This window comes from Symphalangus syndactylus, chromosome 18 (genome assembly GCF_028878055.3).
Source record: "Symphalangus syndactylus isolate Jambi chromosome 18, NHGRI_mSymSyn1-v2.1_pri, whole genome shotgun sequence".
In the NCBI taxonomy this organism is placed as follows: Eukaryota; Metazoa; Chordata; class Mammalia; order Primates; family Hylobatidae; genus Symphalangus; species Symphalangus syndactylus.
Window position 1 is genome coordinate 21,808,044 of NC_072440.2, and position 21,155 is coordinate 21,829,198.

The window sequence follows — 21,155 nt, forward strand, 5'->3', positions numbered from 1 at the left end:
GTCGCTTCAACCCGGGAGGCGGAGGTTGCGGTGAGCCGAGATCGCGCCATTGCACTCTAGCCTGGGCAACACGAGCGAAAACTCCGTAAAAAAAAATAAATAAGAGGGTTATAAGTAGCCTGAATTTTCCTCTCTCCAAATAGGGGCTTCTCAAAGAAGGTGAATCTATAATAGTGGTGTAGATTCAGATATAAGGACACGTATTTGGCGTAAAGGAGGGGCAAAGTTAGAGGAACCAGAAAGAATGCTACATAAAAGATGGCCGGCTTCTCGCGTGAAGAGAGATTCGGATACGGGGGCCTGATGGATTTAGTTGTAGGCGGTTTGCCTGCAGCGAGTAAATTATTCAAACGTTCGGACTTCAAAAGACTAAACTTACTGGGGATAAAAGTTGGGATTTGGCCGGGCGCGATGGCTCACGCCTGTGATCCCTACACTTTAGGAGGCCGAGGCGGGTGGATCACCTGAGGTCAGGAGTTCGAGACCAGCCTGGCCAAAATGGCGAAACCCCCGTCTCTATTAAAAATACAAAAATTAGCCGGGAGTGGTAGCGTCCGCCTGTAATCCCAGCTACCCAGGAGGCTGAAGCAGGAGAATCGGTGGAACCCGAGAGGCAGAGGCTGTAGTGAGCCGAGATCGTGCCACTGCACTCCAGCCTGGGCGACAGAGCAAGACTCCGTCTAAAAAAAAAAAAAATTGAGATTTGATCCCATGCAGTAAGAGGGCATGAAGAAGAGGAGCCACCCAACTTTGGATGTTAAAGTTGGAGCAGGCAAAGATGAGGCTAGCTGTGTCACGAAGCCTGGGACACGGGCAGCTCTTGAGTACACCGGGTTCGAGGCCAGAGGAAACCCTCAAGGTAGAGATGGGGTTATAAAACAAACCAATAAAAACTGGTGTATGAGTCAAGGAGGCGCCTTAGTTTAGCCATCTGCCCATACACAACACCTAGTGGAAATCCGAGTTCCAGTCCCTACTCCGCCACTGATTTGCTGTGTGACCAGGACTCTCTGGGTGCCTTTATCACGCCGCCCTCCTCGCTTTTCCTACTGAGGCACACTCCACCTCTGGGATTTTGCACTCACTGTTATCCAAGTCTAGAATCGAATGCAGTGGCACCCCCACTCCCATTCCCTTCCCCATCGATATCTGCATGGCACCTTCAGGTGTCTGCTCTGATGCCATCCACTCAACATCCTACTGAGAATTGCAATGCCCAGCCCCAACTCCCTATGCTGCGTTCTTGTTTTGTGTTTCTTCCTTGAGCTGTCACCAGAGGTGACACAAATTTGGAAATAATGGAGCTTAAGCTTTACAGACCCTCTATTTGGCTCAGGACCCTCCCTGAACCAAGGAAGAGTCCCAGTCTCTTCCTTGGTTCAGGAAGGGTCCCCAACAATGTCCTCATGGTCCTTTGCTTTTGTAAAATTTATGAAATATTTTTATTGCTGAAACCACCTTTGCAAAAATTGTAACAGTGAGAAAATAATGACAGTGAAAGAGATCTGATCTAACCAACCCTCATCTTCCATTTAATCTTCAGACTGCCCTTAATCATTCCTGGCTCGAACCAAGCTAACTTTGGGAGACATTTAGTTTCTAGTTTAAATGATAATAACCCTTCTCCAAGGCCTGGCACAGTGGCTCACAGCTGTAATCCCAGCACTTTGGGAGGCCAAGGCAGATGGATCACCTGAGGTCAGGAGTTCGAGACCAGCCTGACCAACATAGTGAAACCCCGTCTCTACTAAAAATACAAAATTAGCTGGGTATGGTGGCACATGCCTGTAGTCCCAGCTACTCGGGAGGCTGAGGCGGGAGAATCACTTGAACCCAGGAGGCGGAAGTTGTGAGCCAAGATCGCACCACTGCACTCCACCCTGGGCAACGAGCAAAACTGCCTCAAAAAAAAAAGAAATTACCTGAAATCTTATAGTCCATATATGACAGGAATTTGATACAGGTTGCTCCAATTTGACCATTCTTAAAATGTTCATGACATTTGAGAAGGAGTTGTGAAGTCAGAAGGTTTTCATTGGGCTGGATGTGGTGGCTCATGCCAGCACTTTGGGAGGCCAAGGTGGGAGGATCACTTGAGCTCAAGAGTTCAAGATCAGCCTGGGCAATATAGTGAGACCCCATCTTAAAAAAAAACTGGGGCCCAGGCACTGTGGCTCACACCTGTAATCTCGGCATTTTGGGATGTGGAGGCAGGAGGATCCCTTGAGGTGAGGAGTTCAAGACCAGCCTGAACCACAAAGTGAGACCATGTCTACGAAAAATCAAAAAAATAGCCAGGCATGGTGGTACACGTCTGTGGTCCCAGCTACTCAGGAGGCTGAGGTGGGAGGAAAGCTCGAGTGCAGTGAGCTGTGATCACACCACTGCACTCCAGCCTGAGTGACAGTGAGAGATCCTGTCTCAGCACTGTATCCATTATGGGGCAGACGAGGAGAGTACAAATAAACATAGCATTTTTCTCCATATAGTACAATGATAAACCTCACAATGGCAACCTGCAAACACTGAAAATTCTGGAAGTGCTTTTCCAATTGTAAGAGAAAGATTACTTTTTTTTTCTTCTTCTTTTTTTTTTTTTTTTTTTTGAGACGGAGTCTTTCTCTGTCGCCCAGACTGGAGTGCAGTGGTGCGATCTCGGCTCACTGCAAGCTCTGCCTCCCAGGTTCACGCCATTCTCCTGGCTCAGCCTCCCAAGTAGCTGGGACTAAAGGCGCCTACCACCACGCCAGGCTAATTTTTTTGTATTTTTAGTAGAGACGGGGTTTCACCATGTTAGCCAGGATGGTCGCGATCTCCTGACCTCGTGATCCACCTGCCTCGGCCTCCCAAAGTGCTGGGATTACAGGCGTGAGCCACCGCGCCCGGCCTTTTTTTTTTTTTTTTTTTGAGATGGAGTCTCGCTCTGTCACCCAGGCTGGAGTGCCATGGTGCGATCTCAGCTCACTGCAACCTCTGCCTCCCAGGTTAAAGCGACTCTCCTGCCTCAGTCTCCTGAATAGCTGGGATTACAGGCGTGCGCCACCACACCCAGCTAATTTTTGTATTTTTAGTAGAAATGACGTTTCATCATGTTGGCCAGGCTTGTCTTGAACTCCTGACTTGTGATCTGCCCATCTTGGCCTCCCAAAGTGCTGGGATTACAGGCGTGACCCACTGTGCCGAAAGATTACATTTTAACTGGGTTGAGTGGGAGGGTTTATATATGGGAAGAACTTTTGCCAGGACACAAGACCTGGTCCGGTGAGAGCTGGGCAACTGTGAATGAGTCTCTTCCCTCTGCTTTTCAACTCCTCATCTATAAAATAGGGATGGTCCTTCTTGTCTGCTTTATAGAAGTGTTTGTGGGGTACGGGATTGTGAGAAGTTTTACGAAAAGGTGCACCCATGAGATGTTGCTTGAGGAACACTTGTTTCCTGGTCTTCTCCCATTGGATTGTGAGCATCTTAGGGGCACCAAGTCTGATCCTGTGTCCAGGACCTGGCAGTTACCTGGCTCAGTGACTGGCTGTTGAACTAAACTATTGCTCTAATGTAATCACTTTGTATTACAAATATTTGTAGATCAGTGATCTAAGTCAGGGTTACCTAGAGAACTCTGACTAAAGGAAATCCATTGCATTTATACACTATTACTCACAGTTTGTAGTGATATCTCCAAATTTCAACACATTTTCCCTTTCCCACGTACCTTACGCATTTGTGGGAAGTTCATTTTTTTTTGCGTTCATTGATTTATAACATCTATATCTATCTACATGGATAGCGTGGCTTCTTCATTTTCCTGAGTGCCTGCAAATCATCTTAATCTGATTTGCTAAGGTATCTGCTTGTTTTCTCATTAGACCGGGAAATGGAGAGGAACAAGAAAAAAAAAGGCCGGGCGCGGTGGCTCACGCCTGTAATCCCAGCACTTTGGGAGGCCGAGGTGGGCAAATCTCGAGATCAAGAGATCGAGACCATCTTGGCTAACATGGTGAAACCCCGTCTCTACTAAAAATACAAAAATTAGATGGGCGTGGTGGCGCGCGCCTGTGGTCCCAGCTACTCGGGAGGCTGAGGCAGGAGAATTGCTTGAACCCGGGAGGCAGAGGTTGCAGTGAGCCAAGATCGCGAGCCTGGCGGCAGAGCGAGACTCCGTCGCTTAAAAAAAAAATAAAAAATAAAAAATAAAAAGCGTCTGAAATGCTGTTTTATTGGCTCCGGTAGCAACGTACAGCGAAAGCCAAAGTCACTTCAAGTTTGTGATTGGTTACTATGTCTGTCAGTCACGTTGCCGGAAACCCTGTCCAATTATCCTGCTTGTACTGTGCCCTCCCTTTCCGATTGGTTTTGGGACGGGTTTAAGGGGAAGGGTCGTCATTGGTTCGCCGCTCCGGCTCGGCCTGAGCCCGCCCCCGCTCGGTTGCCGTGGTTGCAGGCCCGACCCGCCCGCCAGCTCGCTGACAGCGCGACTCAGGGCGGAGGGAAGTAGGTCCGTTGGTCGGTCGGGAACGAGGCTCAGGCGGCGAGGCCCGCGCGGAGCCGTTGCCATGGCAGCCGCCGCCGGGGACGCGGACGACGAGCCGCGCTCCGGCCACTCGAGCTCGGAGGGCGAGTGCGCGGTGGCGCCGGAGCCGCTGACTGGCGCTGAGGGCCTCTTCTCTTTCGCCGACTTCGGGTCTGCGCTGGGCGGCGGCGCGGGCCTCTCGGGCCGGGCGTCCGGTGGGGCCCAGTCGCCGCTGCGCTACCTGCACGTCCTGTGGCAGCAGGATGCGGAGCCGCGCGACGAACTGCGCTGCAAGATACCCGCCGGTCGTCTGAGGCGCGCCGCCAGGCCCCACCGGCGGCTCGGGCCCACGGGCAAGGAGGTGCACGGTGAGCCGCGCGAGCGGCGCGGGGGTCCGGGGCGGGGCAGCCCGGGCGAGGGGCGGGGTCTCGGAGGACAGCCGGCCGCGCTTTGGTCGCCCCCGACCCTCAGCCGCGGTCCCCTGACGTCCGCGCTGAGGGCCACACTGACCCATGAGTCTCCTTTCAGTAACGATGGTGATGATGGTTTTTTTAGAAAGTCTTCCTGCTCTGAGCCAGTCACCCCAGTCTTCTCTCACTGGGTAATTTCTGAATGGAAACTTCCCATGACTCGGAACGCTTATTGGTGAATAATAAAATGAGGTACTGGGGAACACTTTTATTATCATGGAGAGGGGAGGCCAGAGCCTGCAGCCAAGTCGTACCAGCTTGTTTAAATGCACGGACTTGGACTCCTTTACCACAGTTAGACCTTAGGGCAAATGATAGACCCTTTCAACCTTAGTTTTCTTTTTACTATTTTTTATTTTTATTTTATTTTATTTATTTATTATCTTTTTGGAGACGGAGTCTCGCTCTATTGCCCAGGCTGGAGTGCAGTGGCGCGATCTTGGTTCACTGCAACCTCCGCCCCCCGGGTTCAAGCGATTCTCCTGCCTCAGCCTCCGGAGTAGCTGGGGTTACAGGCGCCCACTACCAAGCCCGGCTAATTTTCGTAGTTTTAGTAGAGATGGGGTTTCGCCATGTTGGCCAGACTGGTCTCGAACTTCTGATCTCAGGTGATCCACCTGCCTCGGCCTCCCAAAGTACTGGCATAACAGGCATGAGCCACTGGCCCGGCCTCAGCCTTAGTTTTCTCATGTGTAAAATGGAATGAGTTAAGTAAGGTAATGGATGTTTAGCTGTTATGCTGCCTTTGTTGTGCCCCAAACACTGCTGATACATGATCATTTGTCCTCACAAGAACTCTTTGAGGTATAGAAATTGTTCCCACTTTACTGAAGAGGAAACTGAGGCTCAGAGAAATTGTCTTATTCCAGGTCACATAGCAAGTGGCTGTTGCTGGTATTAGAATCCGGGTCAGTCCGACTCAAACTTCTCTGGTATATCTACCATATTGTCTTCTATAATACATGGGTGACATGGAAACCCAGGCACTGAGAGATTAAGAATGGGGACTTTTGGGGTTTCTTCCAGGACTGGCTATGACTTTAGGCATATTTTAGTGATGTCGCAAAGATTAAATAAGAATTTGGAAGTGTTGCATTGACCATAAAGTGCTGTATGAAAGCAAGGAATTGTCATGTATCTGAACTGCAATTTTTGACCATATCTCCGATGACAAAGACATTGCTTTCCATTAGCCATTGGAGGGGGAAAATCTTTGTGCTTAGCAAATACCAAATTTAGGCAAATCATTTGGGAACAACCTGCTTTGAAGGAGAATATAAGATTATCTGTGTAACCAGCTCACAAAGAGCTTCTATGTAAATCATTTGCAATAACTCGGGGGTGGCAGAACAACTCAGCCTTGTTTTGCAGATGACAGACCTGAGGCCCAGCTGGGTTAACTAGCTTGCTCAAGGTCACCCTGTGACTATAAGTGATAGAGAGGAAATCTGGCTCCAAAAGTCTTGGAGGATTTGCAGGAGCATGTGGCCTTTGTACTAGCTCCGCCTCATTTCAAGTTCCCAGGGCACTGTCTTTCTTTTCTTTTCTTTTTTTGAGACAGAGTCTCGCTTTACCACCCAGGCTGCAGTGCAAGTGGTGCAATCTCAGCTCACTGCCCCAGCCTCCCAAGTAGCTGGGACTACAGGCCCGCACCACCACACCCAGCTAGTTTTTGTATTTTTAGTAGAGATGGGGTTTTACCATGTTATTGATTTAAGTTAGAACTTAACCTAAGATTGAGAAATTTTTTTTTTTTTTTTTTGAGATGGAGTGTTGCTCTGCCACCCAGGCTGGAGTGCCATGGTGTGATTTTGAGCTCAAGTGATTCTCGTGTCTCAGCCTCCCAAGTACCTGGGATTACAGGCATGCACCACCACACCCAGCTAATTTTTGTGTTTTTATTATATTTATTTATTTATTTTGAGAAGGAGTCTTGCTCTATCACCCAGGCTGGAGTGCAGTGGCGCGATCTTGGCTCACTGCAACCTCTGGCTCTCAGGTTCAAGTGATTCTCCTGCCCCGGGTAGTTGGGATAACAGGCATGCACCACTGCCTGGCTAATTTTTGTATTTTTAGTAGAGAAGGGATTTCACCTTATTGGCCAGGCTGGTCTCAAACTCCTGACCTCGTGATCCACCCTCCTTGGCCTCTCAAAGTGTTGGGATTACAGGTGTGAGCCACTGTCCCTGGCCTATGTTTTTTGTTTTGTTTTGTTTTTTGTTTGTTTGTTTGTTTTTTGTGACAGAGTCTCACTCTGTTGCCCGAGCTGGAGTACAGTGGCACAATCTTGGCTCACTGCAACCTCTGCCTCCTGGGCTTAAGCGATTCTCCTGCCTGAGCCTCCTAAGTAGCTGGGATTGTAGGCGTGCATCCCCATGCCCAGCTAATTTTTTGTATTTTACTATAGACAAGGTTTCACCATGTTGCCCAGGGTGGTTTCAAACTCCAGAGCACAGGCAATCTGCCCACCTCAGCTTTCCAACGTTCTGGGATTACAGGCATAAGTCACCACATATGGCTAGTTTTGTATTTTTAGTAGAGATGGGGTTTCAGCATGTTGGCCGGGCTGGTCTTGAACTCCTGGCCTCAAGTGATCCACCTGCCTTGGCCTCCCAAAGTACTGGGATTATAGGCATGAGCCACTGCACCCAGCCATCATGGCTTTTTTTTTTTTTTTTCCCCTGAGACAGTCTCGCTTTGTTGCCCAGGCTGGAATGCAGTGGTGTGATCTCAGCTCACTGTAGCCTCCGCCTTCCGGCTTCAACCCATTCTCCTACCTCGGCCTCCTAAGTAGCTGGTATTACAGGTGCACGCCACCACACCCAGCTAGATGGCTGGTTTTTTTTTGTTGTTGGTTTTTGTTTTTGTTTTTTTCTGAGACAGTGTCTCACTCTGTCACCCAGGCTGGAGTGCAGTGGCGTGATTTTGGCTTACTGCAACCTCCATGTCCTGGGTTCAAGTGATTCTCCTACCTCAGCCTCCAGAGTAGCTGGGATTACAGGCATGCGCCACCACACCTGGCTAATTTTTTTGTATTTTTAGTAGAGACGGGGTTTCATCATGTTGTCCAGGCTGGTTTTGAACTCCTGGCCTCAAGTGATCCGCCTGCCTCGGCCTCCCAAAGTGCTGGGATTACAGACGTGAGCCATCATGCCCAGCCAATGGCTGTGTTTTTTTGTTTTGTTTTTTTTTTTGAGACAGAGTCTTGCTCTGTCAACCAGGCTGGAGTGCAGTGGCGCAATCTCAGCTCACTGCAAGCTCCGCCTCCCAGGTTCACACCATTCTCCCGCCTCAGCCTCCCAAGTAGCTGGGACTACAGGCGCCCGCCACCACGCCCGGCTAATTTTTTTGTATTTTTAGTAGAGACGGGGTTTCACCATGTTAGCCAGGATGGTCTCGATTTCCTGACCTCGTGATCTGCCTGCCTTGGCCTCCCAGAGTGCTGGGATTATAGGCATGAGCCACCGTGCCCAGCCATGGCTGTTTTTTTAAACTGGCATCTGTTACTCTCTTTACAGCTCTGAAGAGACTGAGGGACTCGGCCAATGCCAATGATGTGGAAACAGGTGAGTGTGCACAGTGGGTCCAGCTACAGGGTCCCATGGGCTGGTTGGGGAAGGAAAAGGCCAGGTAATCAATATGTGGGAAGGCAGTCTGCAAGCTCACCCCCTTGGAGCAGGCTCACTGTATTTATTGTCTGACTGTGCAGTCGTCTTGCTGAAGGTAAGTCTGGCTTAGACACTCACTCTCCCCATGCTCCCGTGTCACTTCGAACTTCCTGATATCATAGCATTTACCACCCTGTGGACTCCTTGATGGTGGAGACCATGTATACTTTTGTATCCCTGGCAGCCAGCACAGTCTTCTGCAAGAGTAGGCACTAACTTTGGAACTTCTGGTTAATGGGAGTGAATACTCAACTTAGCTGCCACGGCCAGGTGAGGTGGTTCATGCCTGTAATCCCAGCACTTTGGGAGGCTAAGGCAGGAGGATCACTTGAGCTCAGGAGTTCGAGACCAGCCTGGACAACATAGAGAGACCTCATCTCTACAAAAAGTAAATGTTGGCCAGGCGTGGTGGCTCAGGCCTGTAATTCCAGCACTTTGGGAGGACGAGCCGGGCGGATCACGAGGTTAGGAGATCGAGATCATCCTGGCTAACACTGTGAAACCCCGTCTCTACTGAAAATACAAAAAATTAGCCGGGTGTGGTGGTAGGCGCCTGTAGTCCCAGCTACTCGGGAGGCTGAGGCGGGAGAATTGCTTGAACCCGGGAGGCAGAGGTTGCAGTGAGCGGAGATCACGCCACTGCACTCTAGCCTGGGCGACAGAGCGAAACTCTGTCTCAAAATAAATAAATAAATAAAATAAAAAATTTTTTTAAAAATGTTGTGGAAATTAGAGAAATATATAAGAAAAACATCCATGTCCACAAAGGAACTAATCTGTTAATATTTTGATGAATATCCTTCAAGACTTTTTTCCTATACACTGGAATTTTCTTTATGGGCTGGCTTGCAAACTGCTATATACACATGTTGTAGCCTGCATAATTTTTTGTGTATCATAAACATTTTCTCAACAAAAAAATGGGTAATCCCAGCACTTTGGGAGGCCGAGGTGGGTGAATCACTTGAGCCCAGGAGTTCAAGACCAGCCTGGGCAACATAGTGAGACCTCATCTTTACCAAAAAAAAGGTTACAAAGACTATAAAAAATATTTATTTGTTTTTTGAGATGGAGTTTCGCTCTTATTGCCCAGGCTGGAGTACAATGGGGTGATCTTGGCTCACTGCAACCTCCGTCTCCTAGGTTCAAGCGATTCTCCTGCCTCAGCCTCCCAAGTAGCTGGGATTACAGGCATACACCACCACACCCGGCTAATTTTGTATTTTTGGTAGAGAAGGGGTTTCTCCATGTTGGTCAGGCTGGTCTTGAACTCCCAACCTCAGGTGATCTGCCTGCCTCAGCCTCCCAAAGTGCTGGGATTACAAGCATGAACCACCGTGCCCAGCCCCACAGTTTTTTGTTTTGTTTTGAGATGGGGTCTGGCTCTGTCATCCAGCATAGAGTGCAGTGGTGTGATCTTGGCTCACTGCAGCCTGTGCCTCCCTGGCTCAAGCGATTCTCCTGCCTCAGTCTCCCCAATAGCTGGGATTACAGGCACTCACCCACCACACCTGGCTAATGTTTGTACTTTTATTAGAAACGGAGTTTCACCATGTTGCCCAGGCTGGTCTCGAACTCCTGACCTCGGGTGACCCACCTGTCTCAGCCTCCCAAAGTGCTGGGATTACAAGCATGAGCCACCGTGCCCAGACTCTCATCAACTTTTTCTTGCCATTTTTATTCATTTATTCGGCCAGTCTGCATCATTAGTGAAACAGGTATTACTTGTATGACACTATGTTTGACATGAAGGTTATAAAGATAAACAAAACAAGAAATCTACAGTATAGGCTGGGCACGGTGACTCATGCCTGTAATCCCAGCATTTTGGGAGGCTGAGGCGGGCGGATCTCTTGAGGTCAGGAGGTCCAGACCAGCCTGGCCAACGTGGTGAAACCCCATCTTTACTAAAAACAAAAATCAGCTGGGCATGGTGGCATGTGCCTGTATTCACAGCTACTTGGGAGGCTGAGGCAGGAGAATCACTTGAACCTGGGAGGTGGAGGTTGCAGTGAGTCGAAATCATGTCACTGCACTCCAGCCTGGGCAACAAAGTGAGACTCCACCTCAAAACAAAAAAGTACAATATAGTTGGAGAGGAAGGATGTAATGTGATACTATTTCAAAAAAAAAAAAAGTAAAGTTTTTTGTTTAGTTGAAGAGGTGTAAATTTTGGAGCCAGAAAAACATGGGTTTATATTCCAGCTTTGCCTCCTGTTATCTGGGTTAATGTAGCTTACATCCTTTGTAATTTCTTTGGCCCTAGATATCCTGGTCTGTAAAATGGACTTGACACTTTGCTGGGTCATTGAGGGGTTTAGCATTCAGGTACATAACGCCTGGCTGGTGCTCAGTGTGTGATAACGATTACCCTAAAATAGCACAAGCTGTTAATACTAGAGGAACAGGATGAACAGGGCACTAAGTGGCTATGGAAGTGGGAGGGGCTGACTCAGCTTGAGGAGACAGCTGGATTCCTGGAGAGGAAGCTGTCAGGACTTCATCTGAAAGTCTCAAGTCCTTGAGAGGTTTGCTGGGGGAAGGAGACTAAAATGTCTGCTCTAAAATGGCATTTGGCAGCAATTTTCTCCATTTTAGCTGGACATGTACATTAGTACATAATGCCTCACATTTATAGTGCCTCCCTACTTTCCAAAGAAGGAATTTCATATCCATTATTTTCATCACAGCAGCTCTGGAAATTAGCAGGGCAGATATTCCCATTTGCTCGTGAACTGGGACCCAAATCTAGGCCTTTGTACTCCCAAGTCAGTCTTTCCACCGCCCCATGCTGTTGGCAGTGTACTCCTTTCTCATCCTTTTTTCCTCTATATAATTTCAAATGACCTATCTTTAAGCTCAGAGGTTCATTTTTCTGCTTGTTCAAGTCTGCTGTTGAAGCTATTATATGTTTTATTTCATCCATTGACTTCCTCAGCTACAAGATTTCTGTTGATTTGCTTTTTTTTTTTTTTTTTGAGACAGAGTCTTACTCTATCACCTAGGCTACAGTGCAGTGGTGCATTCTCGGCTCACTGCAATCTCCGCCTCCTAGGTTCAAGCGATTCTCTTGCCTCAGCTACCCAAGTAGCTGGGATTACAGGTGCCTGCCATCATTTTCCGGCTAATTTTTGGATGTTTTTCAGTAGGGACAGAGTTTCACCATGTTGGCCAAGCTGGTCTTGAACTCCTGACCTCAGGTGATCCACCTGCCTCGGCCTCCCAAAGTGCTGGGATTACAGGTGTAAGCCATCGCGCCCAGCCTGTGGATACTTTTACTCAAAGTTATCTCCATAAGATTCACCCATGAATACTACCTGTATCAGTACAGTCTTGCCTCAGCATCCTCGGGGGATTGCTGCCTGCTGGGAGCAAAGCATAGGCCAATAGCTTGGGCAGCTGTTTCCAGCCAGAACGGATGTATATCCAAGCTGAGGTCAAGGGAGGGAGACCATTGTCTATGCTAGGAATTCCTGTGACCCTAAAATTTCTGACCCTGAGGGCCTAGAACCTCCTACGATGTTCTATCACTAGACGTGTAGTTTGAGCACCCAGAATCCATGGCCCTCAGTTGTGCCCTCAGAAGAACAAGTTGCTTGTTCCCATGGGACCAGCATCTAGGAAGGGCTGCTTTCCTATGCATTGTCAACGTCTTGTCTAGAGGCACCCCTGAGCCTCCCTCTCCATCGCTCGGGTCTGCAGCTTAGCTAACATCGCCGCTTTCTCCCCCTTCCTCCCTCCGTCTTGGTGGTGTCAGTGCAGCAGCTGCTGGAAGATGGCGCGGATCCCTGTGCAGCTGATGACAAGGGCCGCACAGCTCTACACTTTGCCTCCTGCAATGGCAATGACCAGATTGGTGAGTCCTGGGGAGGGAAGAGGGAGTAGGGCTAGGCAAGTAGTGTCTCTGCACAGGCCTTGGGGAAGGCGCTCCTGTCTGCACAGCCTTGGGATGCCCAGCTGTTCTGGATATAAGGAAGACTTGGCACTGCAGTGCCCTGCCCTTCTCCCTCCGTTAGCCTGTGGAACTGGCAATGCTAGACTGGGGCAGGGTAAACCTGGGGGAGATAATATGATTGACTGAGGATGATCGGATGTCTCCAACTAAGAGACCACTGGAGAGTGTAGGGCCCAGGCCTTCAAGACTTTCAGGTAACATTTACTCAGTGCCAACCACAGCAGCAGGACAGCTTTTCTCTTTTTTTAGGAGTCTTTTTTTTTTTGAGATGGAGTCTTGCTCTGTCGCCCAGGCTGGAGTGCAATGGTGTAATCTCAGCTCACTGCAACCTCTGCCTTCTGGGTTCAGGTAATTCTCCTGCCTCAGCCTCCTGAGTAGCTGGGATTACAGGCGTGCACCACCATGCCCAGCTAATTTTTTTTTTTTGTATTTTTAGTAGAGACGGGGTTTCACCATATTGGTTAGGCTGATCTTGAACTCCTGACCTTATGATCCACCCGCCTTGCCTCCCAAAGTGCTGGGATTACAGGCGTGAGCCACCATGCCCGGCCAGAGTCTTTGTTTTTAAATTGTGGTATACTAACCAAACAGTGAACTGTGTATGTGTATTCATTGGTGTAACTGCCACCAGATGAAGATAGAGAATATTTCAGCACCCCAGCAGCCTCCCTCATGCCCTCCCAGATAGTCCCATCTTGACCTTGTTCATCATAGACTAGTTTTGCCTGTTTCTGAATTTCACATAAATGGAAGCGTATGGTAAGCACTCATCTATGCATACCTTTTTTTTGTTTTTTTGTTTTTTTTTGAGACGGAGTCTCGCTCTGTTACCCAAGCTGGAGTGCAGTGACTCAGTGACTCTATCTCAGCTCACTGCAACCTCTGCCTCCTGGGTTTAAGTGATTCTCCTGCCTCAGCCTCCTGAGTAGCTGGGATTATAGGTGCCCACCACCACACTTTTTTTTTTTTTTTTTTTTGAGACGGAGTCTCCCTCTGTCGCCCAGGCTGGAGTGCAGTGGTGCCATCTCGGCTCACTGCAAGCTCCGCCTCCCAGGTTCACACCACACTCCTGCCTCAGCCTCCCGAGTAGCTGGGACTACAGGCACCCGCCACCACGCCTGGCTAATTTTTTGTATGTTTTTAGTAGAGACGGGGTTTCACTGTATTAGCCAGTATGGTCTCGATCTCCTGACCTCGTGATCTGCCCGCCTCAGCCTCCCAAAGTGCTGGGATTACAGGCATGAGCAACTGCACCCGGCCACACCGGTTAATTTTTTTGTATTTTTTAGTAGAGACGGGGTTTCACCATGTTGGTCAGGCTGGTCTTGAACTCCTGACCTCGTGATCCACCTGCGTTGGCCTCCCAAAGTGCTGGGATTACAGGCGTGAGCCACTGTGCTGGCCTTGCATACTTTTACTCAAAGTTATCTCCATGAGATTCACCCATGAATACTGCCTATATCAGTACAGTCTTCCCTCAGTGTTCTCGGGATTGGTTCCAGGACCCCACTCAGATACCAAACTCCATGGATGCTCAAGTCCCTTGAAGTTGGCCCTCTATATCCTCGGGTTCTGAGTCCAGGGTTCATTGAATCTGTGGACACAGAACTCACAGTTAGGGTGGACTGTAGTTTGTACTTTCTTATGCTGGTTTGTATTTCATTGTGATATACCCCATTTATCCATTCTACTATTGATGGACATTTATGTTGTTTCCAGGTTTTAGCTTTATGAATGAAGTGTTGTGAACATTCTTGTATATGTGATTTGTGGCTGTAAGCACTCATCTATCCTCTATAAACCTAGGAATGGCATTGTTGGGTCACTAGGGTACACATGTATTTAGCTTTAGTAGGTACTACTAAACCTTTTCCCAAAAGGGATGTACTGACACATACTCCCACTCCCCACCAGCAGTGTAAGAGAGTTCCACCTTAGCCCCACGTCCCTGCCAGTGCTTGCTGTTGTCTCTCTTTAATCTTAGCCCTTTTGGTGTCTCATGGTGGTTTAATTTGCATTTCTCTGATGGCCAGTAATGTTGAGCACCTCTTCATGTGTTTATTGGCCTTTTTTTTTTTTTTTTTTTTGAGATGGAGTCTTGCCTGTCACCCAGGCTGGAGTGCAATGGCGTGATCTCGGCTAACCACAACCTCCACCTCCCGGGTTAAAGTGATTCTCCTGCCTCACCATTCCAAGTAGCTGGGATTACAGGCATGCGCCACCATGCCTGGCTAATTTTGTATTTTTAGTGGAGACGGAGTTTCTCCATGTTGGTCAGGCTGGTCTCGAACTCCTGACCTCAGGTGATCCGTGCCTCAGCCTCCCATAGTGCTGGGATTACAGGCGTGAGCCACTGCACCTGGCCTCTTTTGTCCATTTTTTTTTTTTTTTTTTTTTTTTGAGATGGAGTCTCACTCTGTCGCCCAGGCTGGAGTGCAGTGGCACAATCTCGGCTCACTGCAAGCTCCGCCTCCTGGGTTCACGCCATTCTCCTGCCTCAGCCTCTCCGAGTAGCTGGGACTACAGGTGCCCGCCACCACGCCCGGCTAATTTTTTTTGTATTTTTAGTAGAGACGGGGTTTCACCGTGGTCTCGATCTCCTGACCTCGTGATCCGCCCGCCTCGGCCTCCCAAAGTGCTGGGATTACAAGCGTGAGCCACCGCACCCGGCCTTGTCCATTTTTTTAAAAACAAGTTTTGGCCGGGCACAGTGGCTCATGCCTGTAATCCCAGCACTTTGGGAGGCTGAGGCAGGTGGATCATGAGGTCAGGAGATCGAGACCATCCTGGCTAGCACGGTGAAGCCCCATCTCTACTAAATATACCAAATATTAGCTGGGCGTGGTGGCGGGCGCCTGTAGTTCCAGCTACTCGCTGAGGCAGGAGAATGGTGTGAAGCCGGGAGGCGGAGCTTACAGTGAGCTGAGACTGCACTCCAGACTGGGAGAGAAAGCGAGACTCTGTCTCAAAAACAAACAAACAAATTAGTTTTCTGTCTTTTTCTTTTTTTGAGACAAAGTCTCACTCTGTCATCCAGGCTTAAGTGCAGTGGCCTGATCACTGCCCACTGCAGCCTCAATCTCCTAGGCTCAAGCAATCCTCCTGCCTCAGCCTCCCAAGTAGCTGGGACGACAGGTGCACACCACCACGCCCAGCTAATTTTAAAACATCTTGTAGAGACGTGGTCCTGCTATGTTACCCAGCTGGTCTCTAACTCTTGGGCTTAGGCGATCCTGTCACCTTGGCCTCCCAAAGTATTGAGATTACAAGCATGAGCCACTGCGCCTGGCCTTTTTCTTATTGATTTGTAAGAATTCTTTGTATATTCTGGTTAGAAATCATTTATCAAATATAAATGACTTGATTTTCTGAGCTTGCTATTTCATTTTCTGAGTGGTATACTTTGATGAACACAAGTTTCTAATTTTATTTTTATTTATATATTTATTTATTTGAGATGGAGTCTCACTCTGTTGCCCAGGCTGGAGTGCAGTGGTGTGATCTCGGCTCACTGCAAGCTCTGCTTCTCAGGTTCTAGCTATTCTCCCACCTCAGCCTCTTGAGTAGCTGGGATTACAGGTGCATAGCACCACACCCAGCTAATTTTTTATTTTTAGTAGAGACGGGATTTTGCCATGTTGGTCAAGCTGGGCTCGAACTCCTGACCTCCAGTGATCCACCCGCCTTGGCCTCCCAAAGTGCTGGGATTACAGGCGTGAGCTCCCGTGCCCTGGCCTATTTTTTTTATTTTTTGGAGATGGAGTCTCGCTCTGTTGCCCAGGCTGGAGTGCAGTGGCATGATCTTGGCTCCCTGGAACCTCCACCTCCCAGGTTCCAGCAATTCTCCTGCCTCAACCTCCCAAGTAGCTGAGACTACAGGGGTGTGCCACCATGCACGGCTAATTTTTGTGTTTTTAGTAAAGACAGTTTCAACATGTTGGACAGCCTGGTCTCGAACTCCTGACCTCAGATGATCCAGCTGCCTTGGCCTCCCGAAGTGCCGGGATTACAGGCATGAGCCACCGTGCCCGGCCATGTTCTTAATTTTAATGAATCCAATTTATCAATATTTCTTTCCTTTCTCTCTTTTTTTTTTTGAGACAGGGTCTGACTCTGTTGCCTAGGCTGGAGTGCACTGTCACCATCTCAGCTGACTGCAACCTCCGCCTCCTGGGCCCAAGCCGCTCTGCCACCTCAGCCTCCCAAGTAGCTGGGACTACAGGTCTGCCACCACTATGCCCAGCTAATTTTTGTGTTTTTAGTATAGAGAAAGGGTTTCTCCATGTTGCCCAGGCTGGTCTTGAACTCCTGAGCTCAAATGATCCACCTGCCTCGGCATCCCAAAGTGCTGGGATTATAGGCCTGAGCTCCCATGCCTGGCCTTTTCTTTCTTATGGTTAGTATTTTTGTGACCTATTTAAGAAATCTTTGCCTGCCCAAGATGTTCATGTTCTTCTGGAAGCCTGACTGTTTTAGCTTTCACACTTATGTCTATGGTCCCTCTTGAATTAGTTTTTGTACATGGTGTGAGGCTCAGCCTGACCTCCCTGTATGATGTCTGGGATCCAAGCTACCTGCCTATGCATCCCTCTGGGTATTGGCAGACCCTGGTGATAATACAGCACACCCCTGAGGTGACCCCAAGACTGCCAGGAGGGAGAGGTTATCCATGGAGCTCAGCATCATTTATTGACTTAATTCCCACCATGGTGCTTGGCTGTGGGAGAAGCAGAAGATGCCCTGGACAGCCTTCACCAGGAGCAGCTGCTATTGGAAGAACTTTACTTAACCCTTCAAATCTCATTCCTACACCTGCATAGGCCAAGAGGCCCTCCCCAAATCCTCAGTTCCTGGCCCTCAGGGCCTTGCCCATGAACTCTGGTAAGTGAGTGAGTGAGTGAGTGAATGAATGAAGTAACATAGCCATCCATGCTTGCATTCCGTGTCCCCCACTCTGAGCCAGCCTCTCTAGCTAGGTTAGGGGTTCAGGGTGCAGGCAATGGAAGCCTCCGACAACTCCTCTTGGGTTTGCCTGTTTCCAGTGCAGCTGCTCCTGGACCATGGTGCTGATCCTAACCAGCGAGATGGGCTGGGGAACACGCCACTGCACCTGGGTAAGCATGTCAGAAGTCACTAAGACAACCATTTGCAGCAAAGAAAGGCTCTTTAGATGAAGAGTCTGGGGCCCGGCATGCTCCTGGCAGAATCTGTGAGTGTCAGGGAAGATCCTAGGCCTGCACTATCAGGGCTGCACTGCCCAGCAGCCCATGTCCCGTGGGCCTTCCAATCATTTAGCAGTTGGCTGTGCCCTCGGCAGAGCCAATTTAGCAACCTAGGCTAGCCCAGCAGCACTCAGCACTGTGACTCACAGTGAGGCAGATCCTATCTCCAGGCCTCAGTTTCCTCTGCTGTACAGGGAGGGAGTTGAACTTGACTGCCGAGTCCTACCCAGCTGTTGCCTTGGCGATACCTTCTCAGTAGGCATAACTTGGCACAGGCGTCTGGGAGACACAGCCCTGCTCCCTCCAGTGGCCACACAGAGCCAGGTTCTGGTGGTCTTGGATTCTTAAGTCTCTGTTCTTCTTCCTCAGCGGCCTGCACCAACCACGTTCCTGTCATCACCACACTGCTACGAGGAGGTAGGTGGTTTCTTCCCCTCTCTGTCCTCTCTCTCCCCGTCACCCCCAGAATGCTCACCTCAGCTGGTACCTGCAGGGGCCCGTGTGGACGCCCTGGACCGAGCTGGTCGCACACCCCTGCACCTGGCCAAGTCAAAGCTGAACATCCTGCAGGAGGGCCATGCCCAGTGCCTGGAGGCTGTGCGTCTGGAGGTGAAGCAGGTGAGTACCCCTCCTACGTGGAGCCCACGGCACCAAGGCAGCACTGGACAGATGCTGACCTAACCACAGACACACCTGCCTCTGGCCCCAGGGCTCCTGGGTCGTTTCACACTGACCCCAGTTGGCACCTGCTCCACTGTGCTTTTTGGAAGCAGCATCAGCCTGTCTGCGTCCCTAGGAACCCAGGCAGCTCAGCTCACCCTCTTGTTCCAGATCATCCACATGCTGAGGGAGTATCTGGAGCGCCTAGGGCAACACGAGCAGCGAGAACGCCTGGACGACCTCTGTACCCGCCTGCAGATGACCAGTACCAAAGAGCAGGTGAGCTGAAGCCACAGGCCCAGACCCAGGGCCTGGCAGGAGCCTCAGGGCCAGTCCACCCTGCTCCAATGCCACCAGACACTCGTATCAGAAAGAGGCTGTGGGCTGGGGCCAGCCGCAGGGGCTCACACCTGTAATCCCAATGCTGTGGGAGGCTGAAATGGGAAGATCACTTGAGACTAGGAGTTCGAGGCTGCAGTGAGCTGTGATTGCCACTGAACTCCAGCCTGAGTGACAAAGCAAGGTCCTCTCAGAACATGTGGAAAAAGGCAAAAATTATAAAAACAAACAACAAAAACAGAGCAAGGCCCTGTCTCAAACAAAAAAAGTGGGAGAAAGAGCCTGTGATTGTGGTGTTGCAGGCTTCAAAGCCTCCGTTCACTTCCTTTGAAGTTGCCAGTGGCTAGTGTGTGTTCATGGCCCTGCCCTCTAGGACAGCCCTAGGCCACCTGGTGTCAAAGATTAACCCTTGGTCAGCTGCTGCATAGTCAGAAGCCACCACACGCCCTGGGAGGAGAGACTGTGCCTGTGTTCTGTGCCTGTGGGATTGCGGAAGAGACCCAGGAGCCCTGGCACACCCCATGTCCCATAACAGAGCCTCTGTTCCGTCCTGCAGGTGGATGAAGTGACTGACCTCCTGGCCAGCTTCACCTCCCTCAGTCTGCAGATGCAGAGCATGGAGAAGAGGTAGCAAGAGAGGCTCCCTGCCTTCCTGCCACTGCCCCACCCTGCCCCACTGCTGTCTCAGTACCAAGAAAAAGCCCAACATCTGGGACTTGGAGCTGCACTTGTCTGGTGAGGACCTTGCCCTCCCCGGCAGATGCCGTGGGGCAGAGATGCTCTCTCTCCACGGCCTTAGAGCCACTCCAAGCCACAGTCTCCAGCATCTCTGTGGACAGGGACTACAGCTCCCAGCTTCTTCCAGTTCCTACAGCACCAGACCAGCCTCTGCAGCTGCACTTCAGCTCTGCAGACCTGCATTATCTCAGCAGACCTCACTCGCCCCATGGCCTTCATGGCGCGCTCCAGGCCTCAGACCCTTCCCTGTGTTCTGTCCTGGCCACGGGCTTGTTGCAGTCAGCAGGTGTGGGCTTAGGCGGGCACCCTGTGGCCAGGGGGACTGCGTGGGGCTCTTAGTTGGTCCTGTGCCTCTCACCAGCACTTAGACCCATCACCAGACTTTCAAGGAGATACTGCAGTGAGTTTCTCTGGTTGGAAGGGGAGGGTTGGTGAGTCCCAGACCTTAAAAATACAAGGTTAAGTGGGACCCCAAAGCAAAAATTCCAACCCTTTTCCTCCCAGTCATTGAAACACCAAAACAATTATACTGGAGGGTGTAATAGTTTTGCTGCCCAGTTGTGGTAGGCCAGTAGTGGCCCCCCAAGATGCCCATGTCCTAATCCCAGGAACCTGTCGAAATTACCTTGTATGGCCAAAGGGGCTTTGCAGATGTAATGAAGTTAAGGATCTTTGACTGGGAAGATTATCCCGGCTTGTTCAGGAGGGCCTGATGTCCTCACCTGGGTCTGTGTAAGAGTAGAGCAGGTGACGGGAGAGGGGGTGGGAGGTGTAGTGATGGAGCAGGAAACTGGAGTTGAGGAGGGCAGCTCAAGCCACAGAGTCCAGGCCACCTCAGAGCCAGGAAATGCATCCTCCCACAGAGCCCTGGAAGGCCCCGGCCCTGCTCCCACCTGGACTGGCTCAGTGAGGCTAATTTTAGAATTCTGGCTGATTTTAGAACTCTAAGGGAATAAATTTGTGTTGTTTTAAGTCACTAAGTGTGTGGTAATTTATTGCAGCAGCAACCAGAAACTAGTATTGTAATGAAGCCCCAAAAACTCACCTCGAGGTTCAGTCCTGTCAGCAGGCCCCCTCCCCGCCGCAGGAGCGCCAGTCCTTTGCTGTGGGCCATGGACAGGCAGAAGGAAGCGTGCGCTCGTGGCGGAGGCCTGCTCAGGGGAAACCCAGGGGATGGCACTGCCGGGGCCCGCCCCTGCACCAAGGCTGCTGACGGTGACTTTCTCCAGGTGATCAGTCCATGTCCCGCCTGGCTCTGCCCTACTCTCCCCTTCACCAAGTTGGAATCCCTGGCTACCTTTCAGAGGAGGAGAGTGTGTTCCCCAGACCCAGCTTGGTATGGCCCAGATCTGCATTGAACTCGTAGAACCAGGCCTTGGACGAAAAAAGGGTCTGTCTGTGGGCATGAGATGGAGGGTAGGCCTGTCTCCAGGACCCTGTGAGAGGGAAGCCCAGTGCCCCACCAGGTTGGCAGGGCTGGGGAAGGGAAAGTGCGATGGCCCTAAGCCTGAAGAGAGGCGGCAGAGGGAGCTGTGGGGCCCGCCCGTGGAACTCAGGCCACTGCCTGAGGGAGGTAAGGGAGGATGGCACCCCAGT

General features: G+C 50.3%; 1 protein-coding gene across 9 annotated transcripts; it reads left to right on the forward strand.

The window, feature by feature from the left end:
- Nucleotides 1-689: 689 nt before the first annotated feature.
- ANKRD54 (ankyrin repeat domain 54) lies at nucleotides 690-20,535 on the forward strand. 9 transcript variants are annotated; one of them, XM_055251810.2, is made up of 8 exons: nucleotides 690-859; nucleotides 8,496-8,543; nucleotides 12,403-12,501; nucleotides 17,643-17,714; nucleotides 18,192-18,239; nucleotides 18,316-18,440; nucleotides 18,654-18,761; nucleotides 19,378-20,535. In XM_055251810.2, exons 1-8 carry the CDS (start codon nucleotides 727-729, stop codon nucleotides 19,450-19,452), a joined length of 708 nt encoding a protein of 235 aa, XP_055107785.1. In that variant the 5' UTR covers nucleotides 690-726; the 3' UTR covers nucleotides 19,453-20,535. The 9 variants fall into 9 exon arrangements, with proteins under 9 accessions (XP_055107785.1, XP_063479158.1, XP_063479162.1 ...); XM_055251809.2 differs by lacking the exon at nucleotides 690-859 and adding an exon at nucleotides 4,325-4,875; XM_055251813.2 differs by lacking the exon at nucleotides 690-859 and adding an exon at nucleotides 4,953-5,169 and having other exon boundaries at nucleotides 12,408-12,501.
- Nucleotides 20,536-21,155: the final 620 nt, after the last annotated feature.